Genomic DNA, 24,775 nt, shown 5'->3' with positions numbered 1-24,775 from the left:
AAGCGATTGCGTGACGCTCGGTAAGCTGTAAAATGACCTGTTATTATATACCAGACGTAAAACTCTTCAGATTCTCAGCCTGCATTTTCTACCCACTCTACAGTCTGCAGTCTATATTTTGTATCCAGTCTGCAGTCTGCTATCTGCATTTTGTACTAACAGGTATCCGTGGCACCAATACAGTATATTTTTGGTTAGGCCATCCCAATTTAATGTTTCGTTTCCCATCGCCCTCCCTCTCGTGAGGGTGGGTCGGTCGGTCGGGCAGAAAAAAAAAAAAAAAGGGAACGAACACTTGAAGGGGCCTGGGTGCCAGGGAAGGCCGGGCTGCTAAGTACGAAAGCTTGGTTACAAAGTCAACTCGAAAAGGTCAGCATTAGATTCCATCCACCAAAACCACCTCGGTCGAGAGGGACTGGGATGGAATATTTAATGACTTGCAAAACATAACCGACGATTCTCGGAAATCCGCAAGTGATGTAGCCGAACATCCAAAGCTGTAAATCCCATGATTCTTGAGGAACAAACAGAAACAGCATAGCAAGAATTTTAAGTCGCGAACCATTGATGGTAGACATGCAGATAATTTAGGATACGTAAATTCTGTTAATGAGGCGCATAAACTTATTGCGGAATTTGAAACAGGATTGACGACGAAGTTTTCTTTCTTTAAAGCTGTCAAAGGTTTTGGGAACACCGGTATATATATATATATATATATATATATATATATATATATATATATATAGGTAATTTAGTGTTAACAACTGGGTTGAAAACGTAAATTAGCCACCGTAAAGAGTAAAAAAGCTGACGTTTCGAGCGTTAGCCCTTCGTCAGAGCGATGGTGACGATGGTGGTATCGCTCTGACGAAGGGCTAACGCTCGAAACGTCAGCTTTTTTACTCTTTACGGTGGCTATTTACGTTTTCAACCCAGTTGTTAACACTAAATTACCTGCTATACTCTCCCACCGACGCAGCACCACAGTTTCTTTAGAAACTTACCCCTTCATATATATATATATATATATATATATATATATTGATATAGCTCTTTGGCATTACAAAGCTTTGCTATCGCTATTGTGCATTCTCACTAGTTTATCTAGTTCAAGTTCTACCACAATTGTGGAATCATTCGGATTAATTTAATGCTTACACCTCCTTCCTCGGACAGAAGTCACAAAATACTGGGGGAAGATGCATGAGATATTTAAGGAGCAAAAATTCGTTTTTTACTGGTGTACCTTTCCTAATTTTGGGAAGGAAAGTGTTTAATTGCCAGCAAGGCATAGATAGAACAGCTGGAGAGAAAAAGAAACGAAAAGATGCAGAAGAAGTACTGTATATAATAATTTCTTTTTATCCTCAACCTTTGTGTTTCTGTCAACTATGGCTTGCTAATTCAAAAGGTCAAATACATGAATGGGTCATATGACATTGATCTCAGAATACTTTTATGACAAATGTGATAACAGTTCAATCTTGACTAAATTGAAGATGGTTTAGAAGTTAACAATTATAAGAACTTTTCACTAACATATGCTGCTGACAAAGGAGGAAATATATGCAATTCTGCATTTTTTGCTTTCTATCAAGCAATCATATGTTAAATCCTTATCACACTATGACACTTCCGTTTTATCACATTCCAAAAAATAACTTGAGAAATACACTGTCACTCATCTTACACTGTTATATTTACCTATTACAGAAGGCTGGAAACAAAGATTTTGTTTTCAAGAAAATAAGATTTCTTGTCCAAGACACAAGGAAGTTTGACTCCAAAGCACAGATAAAAATGCGAGAAATTTTTTTTTTTCAGAGAACAAGGTAGTTCTACTCATGTATAAACAGAACAAATCCAATTTAATAAATCAGATATGCGGCATGACTCCTTTTCTTCCATCCCCACTCAAAACAAGCAAACACACCTATAGAGGTTCCAGTCTGGTCTGCAAATGAAAAGGAGGAAGGTGATCACTGCAAAATTAAGTATTAGGGTTCTTATTTATAACATATTGATTATTGTATACTGATATCTAGAAATTAAGGTTGCAAGTAGCAGCCAGCTGAGTTATAGTTTGAGTTTTATCAAGTCCATTACTTTGTTAAATTTAGAGTAACCTTGTCTTGAGAGAGGAAAATTGAGGAGCTGTAATATACTTATCATCAATTAGGGACCACAAAGAAAAATTTATCTATAGAGACTTTTGAAGGAGAGGGGTAAGACTTGTGACAAGCTGGCAGACATATAGATAAACTTTACTGCTAAATGGGTTACAATACAAAGTGCTCAGTATTTGGATCAGCTATGGCTCAACTTAAACTTTGCTTTAGCTTCAAGTTTAATCCTTTGTGGTTTCCTTTCTCTGTGTTTATTTTTCAAGTTATGTACACAGAAGAACACAAAAATGATAAGGAATGCTTTTGAATATCAAGAGGCTGGAATAAGCAAGAAACCAAAACTGAATTTTAAACAGTACAAAGTTAATTTGATCTTCCAATGTTATTTAATTTTAACCATAGAATTTGCTATTTAAATTTATCCCCTCCATTTTTCTGGGTATTGTGAGCAAAAACAAACAATTATCACAAAATGCATGGTATACAGTGGTTTGATTCACCAATGTGGCAAAGGCCTTTCACTGTCTATCCATAAAAAGGGAAATAGTTTGTAAAATGTAAGACATTCTGCATCTTGAGTGTATACTTATTCATCCATGTGAAATTAAAGGTTACTTGAAATAAATGTGAAAGATTTATAGGATTTTCAGACCCCTGATAACAATTACTAATGTGCTGATTTGTTGTACTTAAAGGTTATGATTTTAGCGGAAATAGTGGAAGAAATTTCTGGTCCTGGAATTTTGTTGCAAATGTTTGTTTAAATCAGTTTAAGTCAGTTAAAAACTCTCCTGTTTCAAGATTACATGATTACCACACCAGAACCTTTTGTGGCTATATAATGCACCATGTTATGATTATGGTTTCAATAATAAAAGGTGCTGCCTCAAGAACTTTCCAAAATATCTCTACATACAAAGAAAAAGATGGTGGTTATGTACTCCAAATAGCAGGTCACATCAGTCTTCTGTAAGGAAGTAGCAGAAATTTCTGTGGTGGTTTTGGTGGATGGAGAGAAACATCCACCAAAACCACTTTATTCTATGTGTTAAGAGTTATGATAATCATTATGAACGTTTGGTCGGTCAGCAATTGTGCACCATAAAAAAATAATTAGCCACAGCACTAACTGCTAATTAGTGGTATAAATCTTTTGTCTCCCTGAACATCTAACAGTGGCTATAGATAAAATTTAAAAAATATATTGTTGATGGTTTTGGTCAAAGTTTTGGTGGATGTTCCCTAATGACATCCACTAAAACTACGTAACATCTAAGCACCTTTTAAATACGTGAAATATCTGCATAAAATTGCGTAAAATGTTTTATAATACTACAATGATGTGAAGTTTTATATGAAATAATTCATATTTGTACTGCGGTTGTAGATGAAAGTGAAATGTGATCCTCGCAGTAAATTTTCCAATTTAAGCAATTGGAAAGAAGAAGCCTGAAAAAAAAAATCAGGGCTTCAACGGGATTCGAACCCGTGACCTCCGCGATACCGGTGCGATGCTCTACCAACTGAGCTATGAAGCCACACATTGGGAGCGAGGTCAATTTATTGATTTCATATCTTCCCGTGCAGTGAAATGATGTGAAGTTTTACATGAAATAATTCATATTTGTACTGCGGTTGACCTCGCTCCCAATGTGTGGCTTCATAGCTCAGTTGGTAGAGCATCGCACCGGTATCGCGGAGGTCACGGGTTCGAATCCCGTTGAAGCCCTGATTTTTTTTTTTGATTTTTTTTCAGGCTTCTTCTTTCCAATTGCTTAAATTGGAAAATTTACTGCGAGGATCACATTTCACTTTCATCTACAACTGCAGTACAAATATGAATTATTTCATATAAAACTTCACATCATTTCACTGCACGGGAAGATATGAAATCAATAAATTGACTTCGCTCCCAATGTGTGGCTTCATAGCTCAGTTGGTAGAGCATCGCACCGGTATCGCGGAGGTCACGGGTTCGAATCCCGTTGAAGCCCTGATTTTTTTCAGGCTTCTTCTTTCCAATTGCTTAAATTGGAAAATTTACTGCGAGGATCACATTTCACTTTCAATACTACAATCGAACAATAAATTAATACTTACCATTTCTTTAGTAAAAAGTTTTGACGCAATTTCCCAAACAAATAATACACTTGGGTCATCCGGATAAGTCGGCATGTTGTCGTAGCTTCGTAATTTTCATTTAGTATAACAAGTCATTAGTTGTCCATCATTCCATCTCAGTCCCTCTCGACCAAGGTGGTTTTGGTGGATGGAATCTAATGCTGACCACTCGAAAACGTGGTTCCTTCATTCGATATTCTTTATCTACAATGGCAGACAGTAACTCATGTGCGCTTGTGATAAGATTACGAAAAGAGAAGAGAGTTGTGGCCTTACCTAAGGTAAAGTTCGTTGACAAGAACTTGTCGTTTCAAGAAGTGTTTACCGATGTGTATGATGGAGATTTACATGTACGTGTCAAATGCAGATTGGGATTTAAGAAGCCTGGAGATGCAGAACCGAAAGATTTCGTTTCGGTCGATGTCGCAGAAAACGTTGGAGCGATTGTTAATGCCCTCAGTGCGAACTTTGTAGATTTTGATGTTCTAGACGAAGAACCACAGGCAAAAGCTGTCAAGCCATTGAATGCTTTCTACGTTCTGATGAAAGCCGCGAGCACAAAGATACTTCCGCCGGAACTGCATAACCGTCCTCTGCAGCTTGCAAAAATCCTATACCCTGGTGCAGGTTTTCCTCCTGCAGAGGTGAAATCTTCAGGTGCGTGTCTATTTTAGAATGTTGGTTTTTCCTCTTTTTAATTTATACAATGGTATACAATTTATACAATTATTATTAAAAATTATTAAATGTATTAAAAAACAAATACTCCATCGGAAGTCTTCAAAGCGAAACAGTTTTGTTAGAATTTCAGTGAATGCACACTGATTTGATGCCTCTCTCTTCTAAAATTTCTTGAACAGTATAAATAAATATATTATTTTTCCTGTTTCTTTTATCATGTTGCATTTAACTGTCATATCCACAAAAATGGCGCGCAATGTTGCGGGTGTTTGAAGGATTTAATATGTTTCGACTCATACCTCGAATTCAAATGTTGTGTCTCGTATATATTTATGTAATACATATAAATATGTTATTTTTTACAAAAGGTGTTGCGTTTTTCAAGAAGCTTACCAACATAGCTAGGTACTTGGATCCTCACATTCCAAATTCATCGAAAGAAGCTTAAAGATGCCAAAACTAATTATGGGGTTGTATGATGATATTGATAACGTGGCGTTGGCGGCATCGCCCCAGAGTTTCATTGGGTAAGTTTATATTATTATGATTCCCATAATCAGGACGTTATCTTTGATGTTTACAGTCCAATGAAGAGTGTCTTGATAAATAAAAAATGCTATGAAAATATCTGTATTTAGATACAATGACTGGAGAGGCAAGAAAAAAGCAAGACCTCAGATATTACATGAAGAATTGTCAGAGAAAGTAGCAGAGGTTTATGACATGCTGCAATTTGCGTGGCTTGCAAGGTCTGAGTGGAAAACTTTTAAACAGGTAGGCATTAATAATAGTACGTTGCTTCCACTTAAAAATAACCTTAGCGGTGAAAATAGATGGCATGACGTAAAACACGTTTAATAGGGCTTGTGCTAAACGATAAGTTATTTGTTCTATTCCAGGATCTTGAAGAGATTGGAAAAAGTATGAAGAAGTATCATAACAAAGCCTTTGATGACATCTTTGGCCAAGACACCGTAGAGGTTGATCGTCCTGGGGCAAAGACCCAAGAGAACAAGTCTGGGAAGGCTTACTTCACAAAAGAGAAGGTGCGTGACGCAGTTGAATGTGTGAGCTGTGGCAAGTGGAGGTGCGTGTATGCTCCAACTAAACCGCCTCGTGCAAGCACGGATCAATTCCATCAGGCTGTAGATACCCTTATGTACACTTGCGGAGCTCCAATCCTCCCAGAAGGACATCCTGTAGCAGAAATCTTCATCGTACGCCAGGATATTTCATGCAGTGATCCAGTGGAAAAGCAGTATTATTCGTGCAAAAACTTTGACCTGATCTGTTGCAGATGTGGAAGCACAGAACCCGATGCACTAGTGAATGAAGAGATGAAGCGCCAATACAAAGTGGTTAACCCTGTTTGTCGGGCCTGCTCGGAAAAGGGTGCCAAGCCTGTTGTCTCCGCCCCGAAAACAGTGACAGCATCCGCCGGAAAGAAGAAGAAGAAACCTTGAATGCAACTTCGTGTTAGAACTAAACTTTCATGATCATCAGTCGCCCCCATTATGAGATTGAAACTGACAAGCAAGACTGTTAGAAAGTTACTGTTTAATGAAGAAAGCTGTCTTGACGAAATGTTCTTTTCCAAGAAACATTCCGTTTGTGTTCCAGTTACTTTTGCATGTTAAATCTCACATTTGGTCTTGAAGATATAATCGGATGGTAAAAGATGTATATTAAAACTACTGTCAAATTTCTAAAAAGGCTTTAAAAACGTTGTATCGATGTTAATTTATGACAATTGGTGTAAATACGACAAGATCATGTGCTTGTTAATTAAAGTACTTGCCTCTTTGACTAGTGAATCAAGAATTTTTTTTTTTACTTTTCCAAAAAATTGGGTCGGTCGGGCGATGGGAAACGAAGCATTAAATTGGGATGGCCTTACATTTATTCGCACAACACACATAATCTACCACAAAATACCTGTGTGTGAGGTAATTCGACATTTTCGTTCTTTTCCGCGTTAATACTCTTCTTCCTTTTTGTAAGAATGTCGACCACTTACAATGTTTCAAGTAATCCACCCACCCTACAAAAAATAACTCTTGCATGCATAGCATGCCTATGTTTTGAAATCGGTGTATGCCCTTAGCCAGACTTGAGCTCACTATTTCAGTGTGCTAGTCCGACACCCATAGTATCACTACACTTGATTCCAAGGATCCTGTACCATCCAGGTATCCCAGTTACCCTGCTCACAGGGTCTAGTTGTCAATCATATTAAGAATAATTAACGCATCATACAGTTTGCCATAATTAAACCACAAAGAGTAAGGTCAATCGAGTGAGAACGCTTTCGGGCGTACCTGTCACGCAAACCAAGTAGTATGGGCGGACATAAAAGTGATACACACTCTTATGAGGATCATTAATATTTAGATTGCAGGTCGGTAAGCCCTTGAGGTCAGATTTAAAGGAATCCACTTTCTGAGCTTACGAAAAGACAAACTCTTTTACAAGGTGGTGGTCCAGGTATTTCAACTTTCCCTATGATCGTAGCATGGTCAAATAATATATCATGTACAATATTCAAACTATTAAGCAGCTCTGTTTTAAATTCCGCGCACGTAGACTGTTGGTCAGGTGGACTTCTTTTTATGCACTCGCGAATGCGCTTCTATAAATCATTTCGTAGAGTACATTTTTATGTTTATTTGCACCTAGTTCAAGTGACGAAAGTTGAACAAGTAATGAACCCAGCCAGATCTCGAACCCGTAGGTTTAGTTTCAGCGTCGCGAACCTTGCTTAATTGTGTTATGTAATCCATTTACTTAGACCACTTGTAATTTGAGCGCATTTTTCTTCTATATGGTATCAGTTTTACCGCTGGTGCACTTGAAAGGTTCTTGGAAGTTTCGCAGCATTCTCTGTGAATATAAAAATTTATGCGAGAGGAGAAGCAGTTCCAGCTACAAGATGTCGTGACAAGCACTTACTTGAGGAGCCATTTTGAGTTACTTAAATTTTTTTGCAAATGTTATTGTTCAATGACTCGAACGTGTATTGAGATTTTGACTTTTTTTTCGGAAAATGTAAGTTTGAGTAATTTACTTTGATTAGATTGAAAAATTTTGCGGCTGAAGTTGATCTGCGAAGGTCAACTTCCGACCATAACTTGACTTTGATGTACAATGATACTTAAAAGTAGGAAAAATGTTAATAACAACGATCAGGCATTTGCAATAGATGTTACAGTCAGTCAAGGGAAGTGTTACTAATATCATAAGGGATCTGGGTATTGTTGTGTCGATCCAAGAAAGACGATTTTTATGTTGTATTTAATTTGTGGGGAGTTGATGCACTGGGGATCTCAGTGCGAAAGAGATTTGTTAATCGTAATTTTCCCGTGAAGCGCCACGAACCCCAAAAAATGTTTTCGGTAAAAAAATTTCATGCTTTACTAATCGTCGCAGTGAAAGAAGTATCGCAATTTAATAACACCTCGCAGTTAACCCTCAATATATTATGTGCACGACGCGCATCTTGGGTACTGGGTAGGAAAGTTTGTTATGTCAAAAAGGGCATTCGCGGGAACCATGCTACAAGGGTGCAAACTTGGGCTATTTAAGTGATGTAATTAATTTACTCCGATAATTTGTATTTTGGCAGACGGTATGTCCACGTCCACACAACACTCTAATCGAAAAAAACAAAACACCTGTGTGTGAGGTAATTCGACATTTTCGTTCTTTCCCGCGTTAATACTCTTCTTCCCTTTTGTAAGAATGTCGACCACTTACAATGTTTCAAGTAATCCACCCACCCTACAAAAAATAACTCATGCATGCATAGCATGCCTATGTTTTGAAATCGGTGTATGCCCTTAGCCAGACGAGCTCACTATTTCAGTGTACTATTCCGACACCCGTAGTATCACTACACTTGATTGCAGGAATCCAGTACCATCCAGGTATCCCAGTTACCCTGCTCATAAGGTCTAGTTGTCAATCATATTAAGAATAATTAACGCATCATACAGTTTGCCATAATTAAACCACAAAGAGTAAGGTCAATCGAGTGTGAACGCTTTCGGGCGTACCTGTCACGCAAACCAAGTAGTATGGGCGGACATAAAAGTGATACACACTCTTATGAGGATCATTAATATTTAGATTGCAGGTCGGTAAGCCCTTGAGGTCAGATTTAAAGGAATCCACTTTCTGAGCTTACGAAAAGACAAACTCTTTTACAAGGTGGTGGTCCAGGTATTTCAACTTTCCCTATGATCGTAGCATGGTCAAATAATATATCATGTACAATATTCAAACTATTAAGCAGCTCTGTTTTAAATTCCGCGCACGTAGACTGTTGGTCAGGTGGACTTCTTTTTATGCACTCGCGAATGTGCTTCTATAAATCATTTCGTAGAGTACATTTTTATGTTTATTTGCACCTAGTTCAAGTGACGAAAGTTGAACAAGTAATGAACCCAGCCAGATCTCGAACCCGTAGGTTTAGTTTCAGCGTCGCGAACTTTGCCTAATTGTATTACGTAATCCATTTACTCAGATCATTTGTAATTTGAGCGCATTTTTCTTCTATATGGTATCAGTTTTACCGCTGGTGCACTTGAAAGGTTCTTGGAAGTTTCGCAGCATTCTTTGCAAGGATAACTGACAATACGACAGGCTTTTTCGCACTCACGATCTCGCTCTGTATTTGATTGAGTATGGCAGTTATACAAATATCCTTAATCAGCATGTAGAGTTATGTAACTTGGTTTAATGTGTCAAGAGGGCCTGTTCTAGTTTTCAATGTATTCAAAGCTAAAAGTTCCTCAGAAATATGATATTTCCGTGCCAATTTTGCCTTCGGAGTAAGAAAATTTAAAGGGTGGCTGTTATATACAAAGGCGGGCTCTATAAACAATAGCGCCCAGGTCCGTTTCATAAGGCATCAAATCGGAATAAATGAGCAAACAGCATATTTATGAGCTTCAGTAGCATCATGAGCAAGGGTTGTCTGTATCGCTGCAGAATTTATTTATTTTCCTCTTGATGAAACTCCATGCCATTGAATGAAATAACACAAGCTAAAAAATTGCCGCTGCTGATTTAGTCTCCTCCGCAGCTCTTCTTTAGGATGTCACGCTACGCTTCCCCCATTCACTATAAATAGACCTTTTTAACTTCATACGTCGTAAGATTGGTCTGAGGGTGCGAATGGGTAAACAATAGTCGCGGCCACAAAATTTCCAAAAATTCGGATTTACATTTTTTTTTCTACAAGCAAAGAATCTTAAGCTTCAGAAGTGAAGCATCCATGCTATATTTCTTTCTAATTGTACGAATTTGTGTTTTAATCTACATGAGTAAATGGTCAGAAAAATAATTTCGTCTTCTCGCGATTTTTAAATGTTGTGGTTGTTTTTCAGCTTCTTTTAATACGAATTTGGAATTTTTAAATGTTCTGAACATTTCGAAGACGACGATTTTAAGTTTACAGACAGCCGAGCGAGGAGATTGAAAGATGGCGCCTGTTCTTCATTGCCCTTAAGGTCAGCCAGAGGCTATTTGAAAGGAAAAATTGTTTTGTTTTCGGCACGATAATGTGAGATAAGGGTGTCACAATTCAGGAAAATATAGGGAAAAATTAGTTCAAAGCCTGGGAGAAGTTTGGGAATTTCACTTTGAGTCAGGGAAAATTTACATATTTGAAAGAAGTCAAGGAAAAGTGAAATTTCAAGTAAATATGATGTTGTTCATCTTGTTTTGGCTATTTTTGTGGTGAAAGATGGTAACAGTTTCTTTTTTGATGTTGATTATGTACATTGTTTAGAACAGTTGACAGATTCCTGACCACTGTATCCTTCATTTTTGGTCATGTAAGTTGAAGTTGGTTTGTCAATGAAATCATACCCTTTTTTCTTCTGATATTGGATTGGTAAAATAAACTGATGATGGTTTTCAAGAAAATCAATTCTTTTTAGGAATTATTAATTCATGTACACAGTATGTGACGAGCGGAAAGTTTTGATTTATGGGTGGAAAAGATGGCTGTGAAGGGGAGGTTTGAGGTCATTATCAGGAATCGCCCGTGAAATTGTTAATTCAATTGGTCAGAGAAATTTACGTTCGTCAGGGAAAGTCAACGAATTTAAAAACCTATGACTGTGGCGACTATTATGTTAGGAGGCGTTTTTGTGTCAATCTGTAAACTTCTCCGTTTCTTTAGGTGTATCTCCTAAACATGTAAAATAAGGAAGCCCGGTGTAGATTGAGCGTTAGACTTGAGATTTATAAATCTCCACGCGATCGCTTAGCAGTTCCCTATTGACATATAATAGTTTGGATTGTATAAGTTGTCTTCGATGTTCAGAAAAATATCTAAATGCCGGTTATTTAGTTATTAGAGTCACCGGCTACCGATCATGTAACCAGAGCGTACAGTGAACGTGAAACAAAGAAAAAACTTTACTTTTTTCGACCAAATATAGCTTCATTCTAACCTTAAATTACAAAATAATCATAACAGTTCTTTTAGTGAGATATTTGCTTCCTTGTTGTTCCCGTTGTATTTTTTGCGAACGATAAAGATCGCTGGCTCAAATGTTTGTCTTTTCAATTCGAGGTGTTTCTACTCTCAAATTCAAACTCTTTTGTGGCCGATTTCTATATTATCACAGTCCCTTGTGTATATTTATCTCAAAAGATAAGTTAATATAAAAATTTGTGCAAGAGGAGAAGCAGTTTTATCGACAAGATGTCGTGAGAAGCAGATACTTGAGAAGCTATTTTGAATTATTTAAATTTTTCTGCAACTGCTTTTTTTCAATGACTCGCGTGTGTATTAAGATTTTGACTTTAATTCGGAAAATTTACTTTGATTAGATGAAAAAATTTTGTGGCTGAAGTTGACTTGCCAAGGTTTGGAGTAACCATAACTCGGCTTTGCTGTACAATGTACAAGTAATAAAAATGTTAATAACAACGATCAGGCATTTGCAATAGGTGTTACAATCAGTCAAGGCAAGTGTTATTGATATCACAAGGGATCTGGGTATTGTTTCGTCGATCCAAGAAAGACGCTTTTTATGTTGTTTGCAATTTGTGGGGAGTTGATGCACTGAGGATCTCAGTGCGAAAGAGATTTGTTAATCGTCTTCTTCCCGTGAAGCGCCACTAACCCCAAAAACTGTTTTCGGTGAAAGAAGTATCGCAATTTAATAACACCTCGCAGTTCTGCAAGCAGTTCATCCTCAATATTTTATGTGCACGACCGTGCATCTTGGGTATTGGGTCAGAAAAGTTTGTTACGTCAAAAAGGGCATTCCCGGGAACCATGCTACAAGGGTGCAAACTTGGGCTATTTACGTGATGTAATTAATTTGCTCAGATAATTTGTATTTTGGATTACAGAACGTCCACACAACACTCTAATCGAAAGCAAAGGATGAAGAAAACAGTAAAGGTAAAAGCTTTATTGTAAACCTGTTGTGAAGTAGAGACAACGTTTTACCACTGAAGACTTCAGGTTTTAATAACCCGATTTCTAATTGATATACAAGTGCAAGAGTGATATACAAAAATGATTAAATAAGCTGTACAAACGAATACACACAGAGGACATACAAGAAAACCATGCAGATTCTAAGTTCGCGGCTGTACAGGCATGACTGGCGGAAAATGGGGGTAAGATTGAGCCATCATATCACTTAAGCAAGCACGGTGACCTGGCTTTTTCATTGCAATTTTCGAAACAAACATTGGTTGGAAACATTTTAGGAAAGTTAAAAAAAACTATTCAATATCTTTGTTATCTGAAGAATCACATTAAGCGAGGCTTGCTGTTAAGAAATTTGTTATTGTTTTAGATTTTACATGTTTTGGGTTCACCCTCGGATGAATTCAGCTTCAAGTTAAACATGCTGTATGGGGGTTCGTTTCCTGAGGAACTCTATTCTCCAAAACATGATTATCATTTTGTTTACGCCATCGTGCGACCAGCTGGTTCCTGGTCATTTGCGGAAAGACTTTCTGATATCGTGGATTTGACAAAATTGGAGGAAAGAGGAAACAGTCTCAAGAAGATGGACATCACTGCCGCCTTGCAGCACATAAAACATATGATACAACCAGATATGGCTCTATTCCATTTTGTTTGTTTAAAAGGAATGACAACTTACAGGTCAGATCTCTTACTGAGGGGTTTGTTAGTTTCAATTTGATGTAGTTTGTCCCGTCTGGTTTTAATGACTAACTCCGCGACTTTTGCGTCATTTTGCGAGTTCATATAAATTGTTTATTCTCATGTTTTGCACGGAACAACTTAGCTTACGCGAATTGAGTCGTTTGTTTCGCTACTAAACGTTAAATCCTTGACGTATGTTGATGATCTTAAGCACTGTTCTACGCCCCTGTCATAGGGCACACTTCGATTCTTTTGATATTGCAAAAGTGATCAGTAAATAGATCTTATTCAAAATAGCGAGCATGATTTTCATTCATTGTGTGGATACAAATTAGCCTTCATGGCCTTCCATTTGAAAGAAAACTTCATTACTTTTAGAAATATTGTAGAGAACAGAAAGGTAACCTTACATGAATCAAAGAGAATAGTGACTGAAGTAGTTTCCTCCATACAATACAGAGATCTCTTATCTTTAATACTGACAGAGGCTTTTCGTTTTCTTATCCACAGGGCGCTCTTTGATGCATTGGATATTCCATTAGTGGGTGGATCAGTGGAATCGCGATATCTTTCCATGGACAAACTCATTACACGCGGTGTTTTGGTCTCTTGCGGCGATGTTTCATGCCCTGATGGATTTATTTACCACAAAGGTAGAAGTGACACCCTTGTAAGAGAAAACGATATTTTTAGACCCCTTTTTGAACTCCTTCCCAAGCTTCTGTGCTCTGCTATTTCCTACGAATGAAAAATAAACCATTTGGCTAACGAAAAAATGTACACAATACTGAGTAGCTTAAGGTGTTGAAAACGGACTTATAGGAAAGAGAACAGTTTCAAATTGGACGCGACTCATACCTTACCGAGTCTTCCCTCTCTTGATAGCACCACTGTGAATTAAAAAAGTAATTGTATCAATTTGCATCAATTTTACACCGTTTTACAACGAGTCTACGAAGCTTTGTTGACGCTAGTAACTCACCACCGACAAATAAAAAATGATTGGTAATTTAAATCGGATTGACTTTGAGAATTCTTTTGCCACAGGTGACCCTCTAAAGTCTGAACAAGTTAGGTATCCATGTGTTGTCAAAGCAAGTCAAGGAGAAGACACCAAAGCAGTGCGATTAGTGAAAGACTCCAAATTGCTTAACGCAGCTATTGAGCATGCGTTATCGTATTCAGACCATGTGATCATTGAAAAGTAGGTATTGCCGTTGAGTAAGTGTTGTAGTCGAGAAGGCGTGTAGGAGTGAACATGGTTTGGCTGTTTTGACCGTGATGATATTGATAAGCCGATAGGCCAAGTTGTTGTCAAGCTTATATATGAAGGAAACTGTAAGTCGGATCCAAAATCGGATGAATCTGATTTGTCGATGAAAGCATTTGTTTTAATACATGGAAGCATTTAAAATACTTGTGTAAATTTGACTGTAAGTGACTCAAAATACGAGGAAACCTGTTTATTCACAGACTTTTTTCTTGAAAAAAATTTGTGGATCTCCTGAAAGAGCCTTAATGCTTAAGCTTGTTAGCTCTTAGATCAGATGGTTCTCAATGAGGTTTGAGACATGCATGAATTAAAAGAAAGCAATTTTAATTGCTTGTCGAAAGTAATCCGAGTTGACATTAGTTTTTTTCTTCAGTATGCTTTGTGATTGGTAAAAATAATCATACCACCCTCTCGACCAATCAAATGGTAAAGCGAAAACCAATCCCGACTTGGTCGTTCGCGTTTTCCTGTGAAATTGGCTTGAATTGTTAAAAAGAAACAACGGGTCACTCTGAAGTACGAAGTAAGTTTTGGCGGGATACTAAACAAGAGGCTGCAAATCCTATTAGTGTATCAAGTAGGCCTTTGACTTTCAACAAGCTATTTTAGGAATGCAGACTCGTGGAGCTTTCCTATAACATAGTAGATTACTCTATCATAATAATTCGACCCCTCCTTGTATTCACTGGAGTGGGGCTGCACACCTTGCGTAGAGACTATATGTAATTTTGCAGCCTTAGAACGTTTTACAATTAAAAAAATTAATCCTATTCAACGATTTTCTACTTCGTTTCCTCCTTAATTTTTTTTTCGGCAGTTACATTGAGGGACGGGAAATTCGCTGTGCTGTTGTTGAATCAGCAGCAAATGGAGAATTAAAAGCTTTGTCGTGCATCGAGTATAAAGTACGGAAAAATGACATTCGAAGAACCGAAGACAAACTCAGCTGCAATGAAAAAGGATTACCTGTTGGTAAGTACTGGAGATACATGTCCTTAATTCCCACAACAACACTGGTAATTAACATATGTGCTACGAGGCCACATTTTCAGGGCGTCGTCAGGCTAATTGGGTTCCCTGCCCGGAAATTTTTGCATCCCAAATAGCGGAAGTCTAGCATGCGTCACGTGATCCTACAGCAGCTTATTTATCACTGGTACCTCAAGGGAGGTACCGTACCTTTGCCGCTATTTTGCATACCAGGTAAAACATCACAGCGGCTATCGAAGGCGATTGCGTGCAATCTTTGCGAGGTTATAACGATTCCCTCAGTGCAGAGAATAAATAAATGAGTAAAAAAAAAAAAGAAAAAAAAAAAACGGCGAGAGGCTTAAATGTTTTGCAAGAGTAGATCCCTACTCTATAAGTACTATGGCAAGCTATAATGGACAAAAGAGGTCGAGAATTTTTACCTCGAGTCGAGAATATTTTTGCCGAGTCGGGAATATTTTTGCCGAGTCGAGAATATTTTTGCGGAGTCGAGAACAATTTCTTCATGTCGAATTCTGACAACCAGTCGAAGATTTTTTCTGGAGTCGAGATTTTTTTGTCGAATCGAAATTTTTTCATCGAGTCGAGAATACCCAACATGTCATGCCGTCGTTTGCCGCCAAAATGATCAAACAATATGCCGGTTTGCAGATCTGTTGGTTACGTAACTTTTTTAATAATAATAATAATAATAAGTCTTTATTAAGCACTCTAAACAACAAACGTGTTTAGTTACAATGATATGAAATCAGCAAGTATAAAACTAATAAACTAACTAAATTACTAACTGAATAACTAATGAGAGAACAAACATCTATTAATAAAGGTCCTTTTGAAACGTTCAGTTCTGACAAGCGGGAGAATATAATTATGGCGCCTCTTACGTAGCGTATCCATTGTTCGCTCTGGTGGCAAAAGGTCATCTAAAGCTGTTGGAAAATCGCTGTCGGTGATCTTGGCCCACAACTTCTTATCTTTTAGAATAATAATATTTTCAATCGAAAAAAGCTCTTTACAGTAGCCAAGCTTAAAAGCTCTCTTGAACAGCCTGTCTATGCGACTCAGATACTTATGATAATACGCGCAGCCCCATACTTCTACAGCATATGTAAATATAGGTAGAATAAGACTGATAAAGAGAAGATGAAGATGATCCAGCGGCAGTCCATAGAATTTACAGACACGTAAGATGTACAGACGACTACTGGCTTTCGATATGATATTATCAAAATGTAAATCCCAGTTACACGGATCAGATTGAAAAGTTACACCCAACAACTTCAGACATGGTTTACGCTCTATAGAAACCAGAGGAGCAGGTAAGGCCTTAGTGGATTTGCCTCTAAGAAGCATCTCCCACGTTTTCTTGAAGTTTAGTTGCATACGATTAGCAGATGTCCATGCGACGATCGATCGGACCTCCTCAGCTGCTAAATTGCCGTTATTAGCCAGCGATTTTACTGGAATACTTAATGTTAAATCATCAGCATATTTCACAAGTAAATTCTGATTTGGTAGAATGGCCTTAATATCATTGACCATAATAGAAAATAGTATAGGGCCTAAAACTGTTCCCTGAGGGACACCTCTATTGATATTTACATAGTCCGTGACAATGGCATCAACAACAACTCTTTGTTTCCTGTTCTGTAAAAAACTAATAATCCAATTGGTCACGTATGGATTTATATCAAGTGTTTTCAACTTAGAGCAGAGGATATCATGAGGGACCGAATCAAAAGCTTTGCTGAAATCAAAAGAGAAGATTCTAACACAATCAAAACCCGACTCAAGCCATTTCAGCCAAGCATATTGACACTTAATTAAGGCCATTGTCGTATTGTGGCCTTTGCGGTATGCAAACTGGTCGAAGCTAATGAAGTTCTTCATATATTGAGATAATTCTTGTCTGTATACAAGACGTTCAAAAACCCTCATTATTACATTAGTCAGCGAAATAGGCCGCAACTGTGTGCAATTTTTAAAGTTGGGCTCTTTAGGCAAGGGAGTTATGTCGGCCAATTTCCAAAGATCAGGCACGATGTGATTTTCCAAAGAACAGTTGAAAATATGGGTAACAACAGGAGCGAGGTCGTACGCAAACTCTTTCCAAAACCAGTACGGGATTCCATCTGGACCAGAGGCAGTTCTTTTTAATTTCAGTAGACTCCTGGTAACACTGGAGACCGTTAAAACAGGCATCTCGCTTGATTCCGGGATAGTGACAGTGTCAATGGGTTTATAAAGGGGATCAGTGTTAATGGAACAGAAAAAATTATTGATCTCGCTCGGGGAGATAATTGAGCTTACTTGCGAGTTGGTAGACTTCCTTCCTGTCAGGGAATTGACTGTTGACCACCAAGATTTGGATCCTGCACTATGTTTCTCAAAATTCCCTTTAACTGCTCGAACTTGATTATCTCTGATCAACTTGTTGATTTTCTCTTGAAGAGTTTGGATCTCAATCGAAACAGAATTTCCTGACCTGTTACTTCGCCGAATCAATTTTCGCCGTTGGTCCAGTAGATGTTTGATTAGAGGAGAAAAGAACGGGGGGTCCCTATTAGACACACGTACTGATATACCCGGAAAACACTCATCAAACATGGACTTAATCTTGGTACAAAAAAGATTAAGTTTTCCATTCACATCTCCGCATTGATAAACATTGTCCCAGTTATGAAACTTCAACAGTTTATCCATATCCAGTTTATGATGATCACGAACATCTCTGAACATCACAGTTTTCCTTTCAGCCTTAAGTGGGATTCCGGGATATACCAGGACCACAGAGTGGTCAGATCGAACTAGTCCTTGAGTGACCGATACTTTCCTCCAAAAATGTGGGACGTTAGTAATCAAAACATCCAAAATTTTGTTCTTTCTTGTCGGTGTATTTACCATCTGGAATAAATTTAGTTGTGTAAGAAAATCATTGTAATCTAGCTGATTGAGGTCACCACAAATTATAAGATTGCTGTTAGGATTACCAGTCAATAAATGATCACAACTATTTGTTAGATGTTCCAATAAATCATCAGGACAATATGGCGGATCTGGAGGATGATAAACAGCAGCCACATAAAAGCTTGAGTTGGGAGTTGTAATTTTAGCCCACAAACATTCAAAGGCATTATAAAAAGCGCTGTCCAATCGTTCCAACAACCAATCGCTCCTACAGACAATAGCAACACCACCGCCTGACCGGTCAGTTCTATCCTTTCGCAAAATTGAGTAATCCTTCGGACAAACGAGATGAGATGGAAAATTTGGTTTAAGCCATGTCTCGGAGATGATGCAAATATCGCAGTTGTTTGAGTGCAATTCCATATGCAAAGCAGAAGCAGCATCAACTTTCACAAGTGATCTTGCATTAATGACCATACATTTGGGGATTATTCGGGGTAAAGAAGAAGAGTGAGTAGAAATGAAATGCAAATTTGTATCCTTGGGTCGAAGTCGTGCGCGTTTGGTCGTTGATAAAAAACAGTGGTCAGTGACACGAACTGGAATCTTGTGATGTTGTTGACGAGATCCAAATCTAGAATTAACACCAGCTCTACGACCTCTAGCTCTATAAATTCCCAATGACTTTAAGCGATGAATAAGATAATAATCCAGTTTAACCTTAGGACAACAGGAGCGAAGTTGAAATAAATTACGTCGACTGAAAGAAAATCTAGGTCTTGAAGTTTGAAGTGAAGCAGTCGGCATGTAGTTAAAATTTTCCGGACCCGGATTAATTTCAACATCCACTGCAATAGATAGGTCCTTGATGAAACCTCTTTCGGACAGAGCAGCAACCGTCGAACCATGCTTTGACCATTTGGTGATCGGTAACTTAGTTGAGCGTCTTGCAACAGCAAGGTCTTGACCGCAGCGAGAAGCAGAAAATAGCTTTCGACTGACGCTAAAAGGGCCTTTAAAGGTAGATGGAGGCGAACAGATTGAATTGTGCTTGTCAAGATACTGAACGAACAAGGTAACAAAGCACAAAAGCTTAAAAAAACAACAACGACGACAGTAAGCGGCAGCCATCTTGGCGCACATACATTTATAGATCGTTGTCGTTCTTCAAATTGCTGACGGTCCTGTGGAGGACTTGGAGAGGTTTCTGTTGTCTATACAGGATTGTATTTCTCATATAGAACGATGCACAGCTCTCGGAAACGGCAGAAATATGGAATATACACACGATCACTTGGAAGGCTTTGTTGAAATAATCGTAGCGTTTTATTTGGTTTTCGCCAATGTCAGAAGAGTTAAGTAATATATTCCGTCAAGCATCTGCTTGGTCTTTCAGCATTGTCTAGGACATATAGAGACATATTACGCCCTTCTCAACATTTCTAAGCTACAGGGTGCCATAAAGAAAGTTTGTGTTTTGTATTTATCATACAAGTTCCTTCTTTTTTTTTTTTTGCAAAGAAGAATTTTTTTTATGCATCATAAGTGTTTTCTGCTAAAAAGTGAAGTTTTAAAAGTAACTGTTGACATATTTGGGGATTTTTTTAGCGACATACCTGAAGTTTAATGTTAATTAGAGGCAACATGGTTCTTGTTCTTGTGGTAAATTCATGAAAAGTGTGCTGACAAAGCATACTGCACAACAAATATAAAATGTGGTCTTGCTTTCCCATTATATGAAATTTATACATGAGTATTTTTGATGGACATGGTGTTGTCCTATACTTGCAAGTACCAGTGTCCCTTCAATTTTGTTAATAGCGTTTGTGACAATAAATAATTTGGTTTATTGCTTTGAAGTTAGCTTTCTGTTGGACAATTCAGGGCCAAGTTCTTCAAATCAAGGTTAATGTTCATCTCGGTTAAGGCAGCCTATAGGTTTTGATCACACTTAACCCAGGATTAGTATCAACCTTGTTTTGAACAACTCAGCCGTGGGCTTATCGCGAGTAGTCTGTTGTGAGGGTAGTTTTTATGTGCAGCCTGTGGAGGATTTTTTCTCTCATCGGTAACCCCTTCCCACCCCTTGTCCTAAGACTGCATATCTTTTGTTTAAGTCATGCTTGTAACTGGAGAATGTGTACAATATGCAGGCTCATAGTTTCCCAACTGTCCCAATGATAAAAAATAATTCTGATGAACACAACAATTTTTTAATACCCATTCAAGCTTCTGCATGTCATCTTCGATTACCATACCTCGGCTTCGTGTTAGTCCCTTTCTGGTTCTAGGAAACGTTTTTTCCAATTCTCTACAAGAGAATGGTTTATCACTATTATGTGAAAGGAAGGCAGTGGTTATTGAGCTACAACCAGTCCATAAGACCATGCTAGTTTTATCTTTTAATAATTTTAATGCACCAATTGAACGATTTAAAAATATGAACTATTTTATTTAATTTTAAACAACAAAAAGGTCTTCAAATCTATTTGAAAGAGCTCAAATGATAGTTACATTTCAGTATCTGAGAAATTTCAATGGTAATGTTAATTGGGCTGTTTGTTTCCATGGAAATGAAAAAAAAAACCGTTTTGGAACAAAAATGATCAAGATCATCAGAACTAATGAGCTAAAGTGTGAATCGTGTTTGAACCTTCATAATGATGATTGGTATAACTATACCATAAAATTGCTTGTGGTAATACCAGAGAGGTTTTTCATGCTTACTAGCAAACTTTGAAACAAACAAGTCAACGCTCTTGCTAAACTGCTGCTGGTCATTGATCATGGAACTGGACATTACCTTGCATTACATTACAATATTTTAAGTTGCATTATTGACTATTTAATGGTCAATAATGCAACTTTAAATAATTAGCAATGGCAAGATAATGTCCAATTCTATGATTGCCATCGTCTGCCAGTGGATCAGACACTAGGCATTTTATTTCATCTGTTTGATTGTCAGTCAGTTGAATGGTGCTTTCAGGCACAGAAACCATGTTTTCTCTCTCGATACTGGCCACAGGTCCATCAGGATCAACACCATACAGGGAAATATTACCTATATCAATATCATCCACCCCAGAGGGAACAAAGTCAGAGTAACAGAGTACCAGGGGAGACATGTTTGCCATAGTACGTAGACCATGGTGATTCCAGTGGGAAATATACTCATCCAAAGATGCCTGAATGGCCCGAACGTTAAGACAGAGAAGGACAAACAAATCACATTCATCATGTGCGTCAAGAATACCAGTATTTTCCATAAAAATGAATAGATCAATGTAAAGTGAGGAAACAACCCTGTTAACCTCTGCTCAAAGCCTCTCTATCCTTTGATTATGCATGCTGCGTCCAGCTATGAAGCTTTCTCTATTTAGCCCCTTCTGATCAATCATAAATCGAGCAACATTCACGTTTCCGCGCCCCTATCCCGTCTAACCCGTGATGGAATTCCAAATTCTTGAATTCCATCCATGAAGCATTGCAATACTGTACCTGCTAGGTTGTTGGTGAAACACTTTATGTAAACTATTGCTCTACTATACTATACCCCTCAATGCAACCGTGCAAAACAAACCTCCAGTGGATTAACTTGCGATTTGAGTCAATGTGCCATTAGTGGTTTGATTTTTTAACATTATGCAGACGTCATTGAATTGCATATCTGTGCATTATGGCGCGGTTTACAGGATCGATTCTTTGTAATGCTTCCGGATTTTTTGAGATAGGTGTTATTCGTAAGATATCTTTTACATTCCAAATAAGTTCCTCTTCATTAACCTCGCTGTAATCAAGAATACCAAATTCTATTCTTCTTCTAGAGTCCTGGCACTAACACTTGAACACTTTGCAATAACTGCCAACTGCATACCAGTGCTTCGAAGTACATCAATTCGTTCTGCTGTAATGTTGTATTTTGGTCTTCCTAGTGAACTTTTTTCCCGGTAAGGTACACTACGAAACTTAGCACTGACTTGAAAAGAAGCAGCGTTTTTATACCTGATGTGGTTTAGTAACTCCCGCAAGAAGTGTGGAAGGTCGTCAACTAGCACTTTTATCTCTAAAAAGCCTTGGACATTAACGAGAACCAAAGAAAACGTTGCGATTATTTCAACAAAGCCTTCCAAGCGATCGTGTTTACATTCCATATTTCTGTCGTTTCCGGGAGCTGTGCATCGTTCTATATAGGAAATGCAATCCTGTATAGACAACAGAAACCTCTCCAAGTCATCCACATTATCGTCGTCAACTTGAAGAACGACAGCAATGTATAAAAAGGCTACGTAACCAACAGATCTGCAAACTGCCATATCGTTTGATCGTTTTGGCGGCAAATGACAGCACGGCATGTCGGGTATTCTCGACTCGATGAAATAATTTTCGACTCAGAAAAAAATAAATCTTGACTCGAGGATAAAATCTTCGACTAGTTGTCAGAATTCGACTCGAAGAAATAATTCTCGACTCCATAAAAAAATTTCGACTCCGAAAAAAATTCTCGACTTGAGAAAAAAATCTCGACTTGATGAAAAATTCTCGAGCACTTTTGTCCATTATGGCTTGCCATAGTATATGCCAACTTTTTCTCTCGATCGTTGGATTAATGGCCGGAGGTCGAGTTTCCTGATATAGTGAACTACTTTCACTTTTCAACAAGTAAGTTCGTAAAGGAACACACCACAGCCTACAAATGTATCCAGTCCTACCGAAACTTCGTTGCTGATTGGGTGAGAAGTATCTTTGTGGGAAAAGCGACCCCAAATTATAAATTCCTCGGAAGATGATGGCTCAGTGCAAAAAAAAAATTAATCTAACAAACTCGTCTTCGTCTAGATTCGCCAGTTTCACAGTTAGGTTTGAATGGACCGTATTTTTTTAGTCCAGCACCTTATAATTCCTTTTAAGTTTTCCAACTACTCTTTGTCTTGCATAGAAAGGTCTGTTTGAATTTCAGTAGATACGGTCGTCATATTACTTTTTTAACAGATAAGCTCAGATACGTCAACATTCATGTTTTTCCTTTCCCCTTTTCCTTAATTCCTACGTTCTGACTTTCCGTTTGTTGGAAAAGTTCTTGCACAACTTTTCGTTTCTTGTTCTTCCTTTCTTCTGCTTGCTTTTTCGTTCAAGTGAGGACTGCGAACTTGGCTTTAGGACAAAGCTCTAGTGAATATTTATCTCTCTCATCTTAAATTAAGCAATTTGTTCAGTAGTCATAAGACTTGGCTATAACCAGTGGCTATGCTAGCGCTACGCTAGCGCGTTTTAAATTGCGACTTTTTTTTATTTCAAATAACATATGAAGTTATTACTCTAAGACTTCTCGATTACTATTGTCTCATGTTTAAGTTGCTGCTTATCACTTAAAACTCATCCAGTAGTCATCAAGTATCTTCGTTAACACTCATGATACTTTTACAGGGGAAAAGTTTTCAACCAGACTGTATTAACAATTTGCTTGTTTCTGTGTTTGTTTTCATTCTAGGCAAATCTACTGAAAATAAACCATGGTTCCTTGATCCCAGAAAAGAGGAGAAGCTGATTCATCGTATTCAACAACAAAGTTGCCGAGCTTTTCGAGAGTTAGGTTTACAGGATTTTGGTTTATTCGACTTCCGAGTCGACATTGAAGGAAATCCATTCCTCCTAGAATGCAATTTATTCTGTTCCTTTGGTCCACAGAGCGTTGTCAATATAATTGCCAAGGATTCAGGTTTTACAGATGAAAGTTTGTTTGACATGATGGTGGAGAATACTTTGCTGCGCAAGCGTAAACAAGAGAATAACAATGTTAATCTGTGATAAAGTCAACGAAATGACGACACTAACAAAATGTAAGGAAGCGTTGTGATACAAAATGAATTGCTCAGTTTTTACTTTAGAATTGTCTTTAGTTTCCAAGAAAGGGAATTTATCTTACAAGGATGCGTCGTCTTCGACAGTGTAAGCTTACTTAGAGAAAGAGTTGAATAAAAGAACGGAAATTTGGACTTAACATTTTGTTTAGAACTCAAAGAAAGTTAACTAAAATGTTGCTTGATTTGGAAAAAGCTGGTAAGATTAGTGACTATACGTACAAAATATTATACTGACAGTAGTGACGGCTTATGTCCACGTTTTTATGGCTTACCTAAAATTCATAAACCAGGAATTCCTTTGAGACCTATTGTCTCTTTAGTTAATTCCCCGACCCATGCAATTTCTGATCATCTTGCGAGAATTTTATCGCCTGTTGTTGGGAATACTGATTACACTGTCAAAAATTCCTGCGAATTTGCGGATTTCATAAGAGATAAAACTCTTAACGCTTGTGAAGAATTAGTATCTTTCGACGTTGTTTCGCTCTTCATTAAAATCCTAGTTGATCTTGCCGTTAAGGTTGAGGAGGAGAGACTCAGAAAAGATGCTTCCCTAGGACAAAGACCTTCTTTGCCTGTGGAGGATATTATTCATCTGCTGTCTTTTTGCCTCAAAACCACGCAGTTTGCATGCAACAGAACCTACTATAAACAGGTTTTTGGTACA

General features: G+C 37.8%; 3 protein-coding genes, 1 long non-coding RNA gene and 1 pseudogene across 4 annotated transcripts in view; 3 read left to right on the top strand and 2 right to left on the bottom strand.

The window, feature by feature from the left end:
* Positions 1 to 1,342: 1,342 nt before the first annotated feature.
* On the bottom strand, positions 1,343 to 4,352 carry LOC149048522 (uncharacterized). The gene is made up of 2 exons (XR_016184529.1): positions 4,230 to 4,352; positions 1,343 to 1,957 (listed from the first exon to the last, which is right to left on the bottom strand). It is a non-coding gene; the product is annotated as an uncharacterized LOC149048522 (long non-coding RNA).
* A 72-nt stretch (positions 4,353 to 4,424) lies between these two features.
* On the top strand, positions 4,425 to 6,742 carry LOC149048521 (uncharacterized). The gene is made up of 4 exons (XM_089198797.1): positions 4,425 to 4,907; positions 5,300 to 5,458; positions 5,570 to 5,705; positions 5,831 to 6,742. Exons 2-4 carry the CDS (start codon positions 5,382 to 5,384, stop codon positions 6,392 to 6,394), a joined length of 777 nt encoding a protein of 258 aa, XP_089054923.1. The 5' UTR covers positions 4,425 to 4,907; positions 5,300 to 5,381; the 3' UTR covers positions 6,395 to 6,742.
* A 2,308-nt stretch (positions 6,743 to 9,050) lies between these two features.
* On the top strand, positions 9,051 to 24,243 carry LOC149048519 (uncharacterized). Its single transcript, XM_089198789.1, has 7 exons — positions 9,051 to 9,149; positions 12,303 to 12,354; positions 12,758 to 13,071; positions 13,585 to 13,727; positions 14,122 to 14,278; positions 15,165 to 15,319; positions 23,736 to 24,243. Exons 2-7 carry the CDS (start codon positions 12,337 to 12,339, stop codon positions 24,050 to 24,052), a joined length of 1,104 nt encoding a protein of 367 aa, XP_089054915.1. The 5' UTR covers positions 9,051 to 9,149; positions 12,303 to 12,336; the 3' UTR covers positions 24,053 to 24,243.
* LOC149048512 (uncharacterized) overlaps positions 9,062 to 24,775 on the top strand; it is a 93,861-nt gene continuing 78,147 nt past the window's right edge. The window contains exon 1 of the mRNA XM_089198786.1: positions 9,062 to 9,149. The gene's annotated coding sequence lies outside the window, so the exon portion shown is untranslated. The remainder of the gene's footprint in view (positions 9,150 to 24,775) is intronic.
* Positions 21,097 to 21,645, bottom strand: LOC149048520 (uncharacterized; annotated as a pseudogene).

Source organism: Pocillopora damicornis, chromosome 3 (assembly GCF_964200805.1).
Source record: "Pocillopora damicornis chromosome 3, jaPocDami1.2, whole genome shotgun sequence".
Taxonomy (NCBI): Eukaryota; Metazoa; Cnidaria; class Anthozoa; order Scleractinia; family Pocilloporidae; genus Pocillopora; species Pocillopora damicornis.
This window is presented reverse-complemented; position numbering and strand designations above follow the sequence as displayed.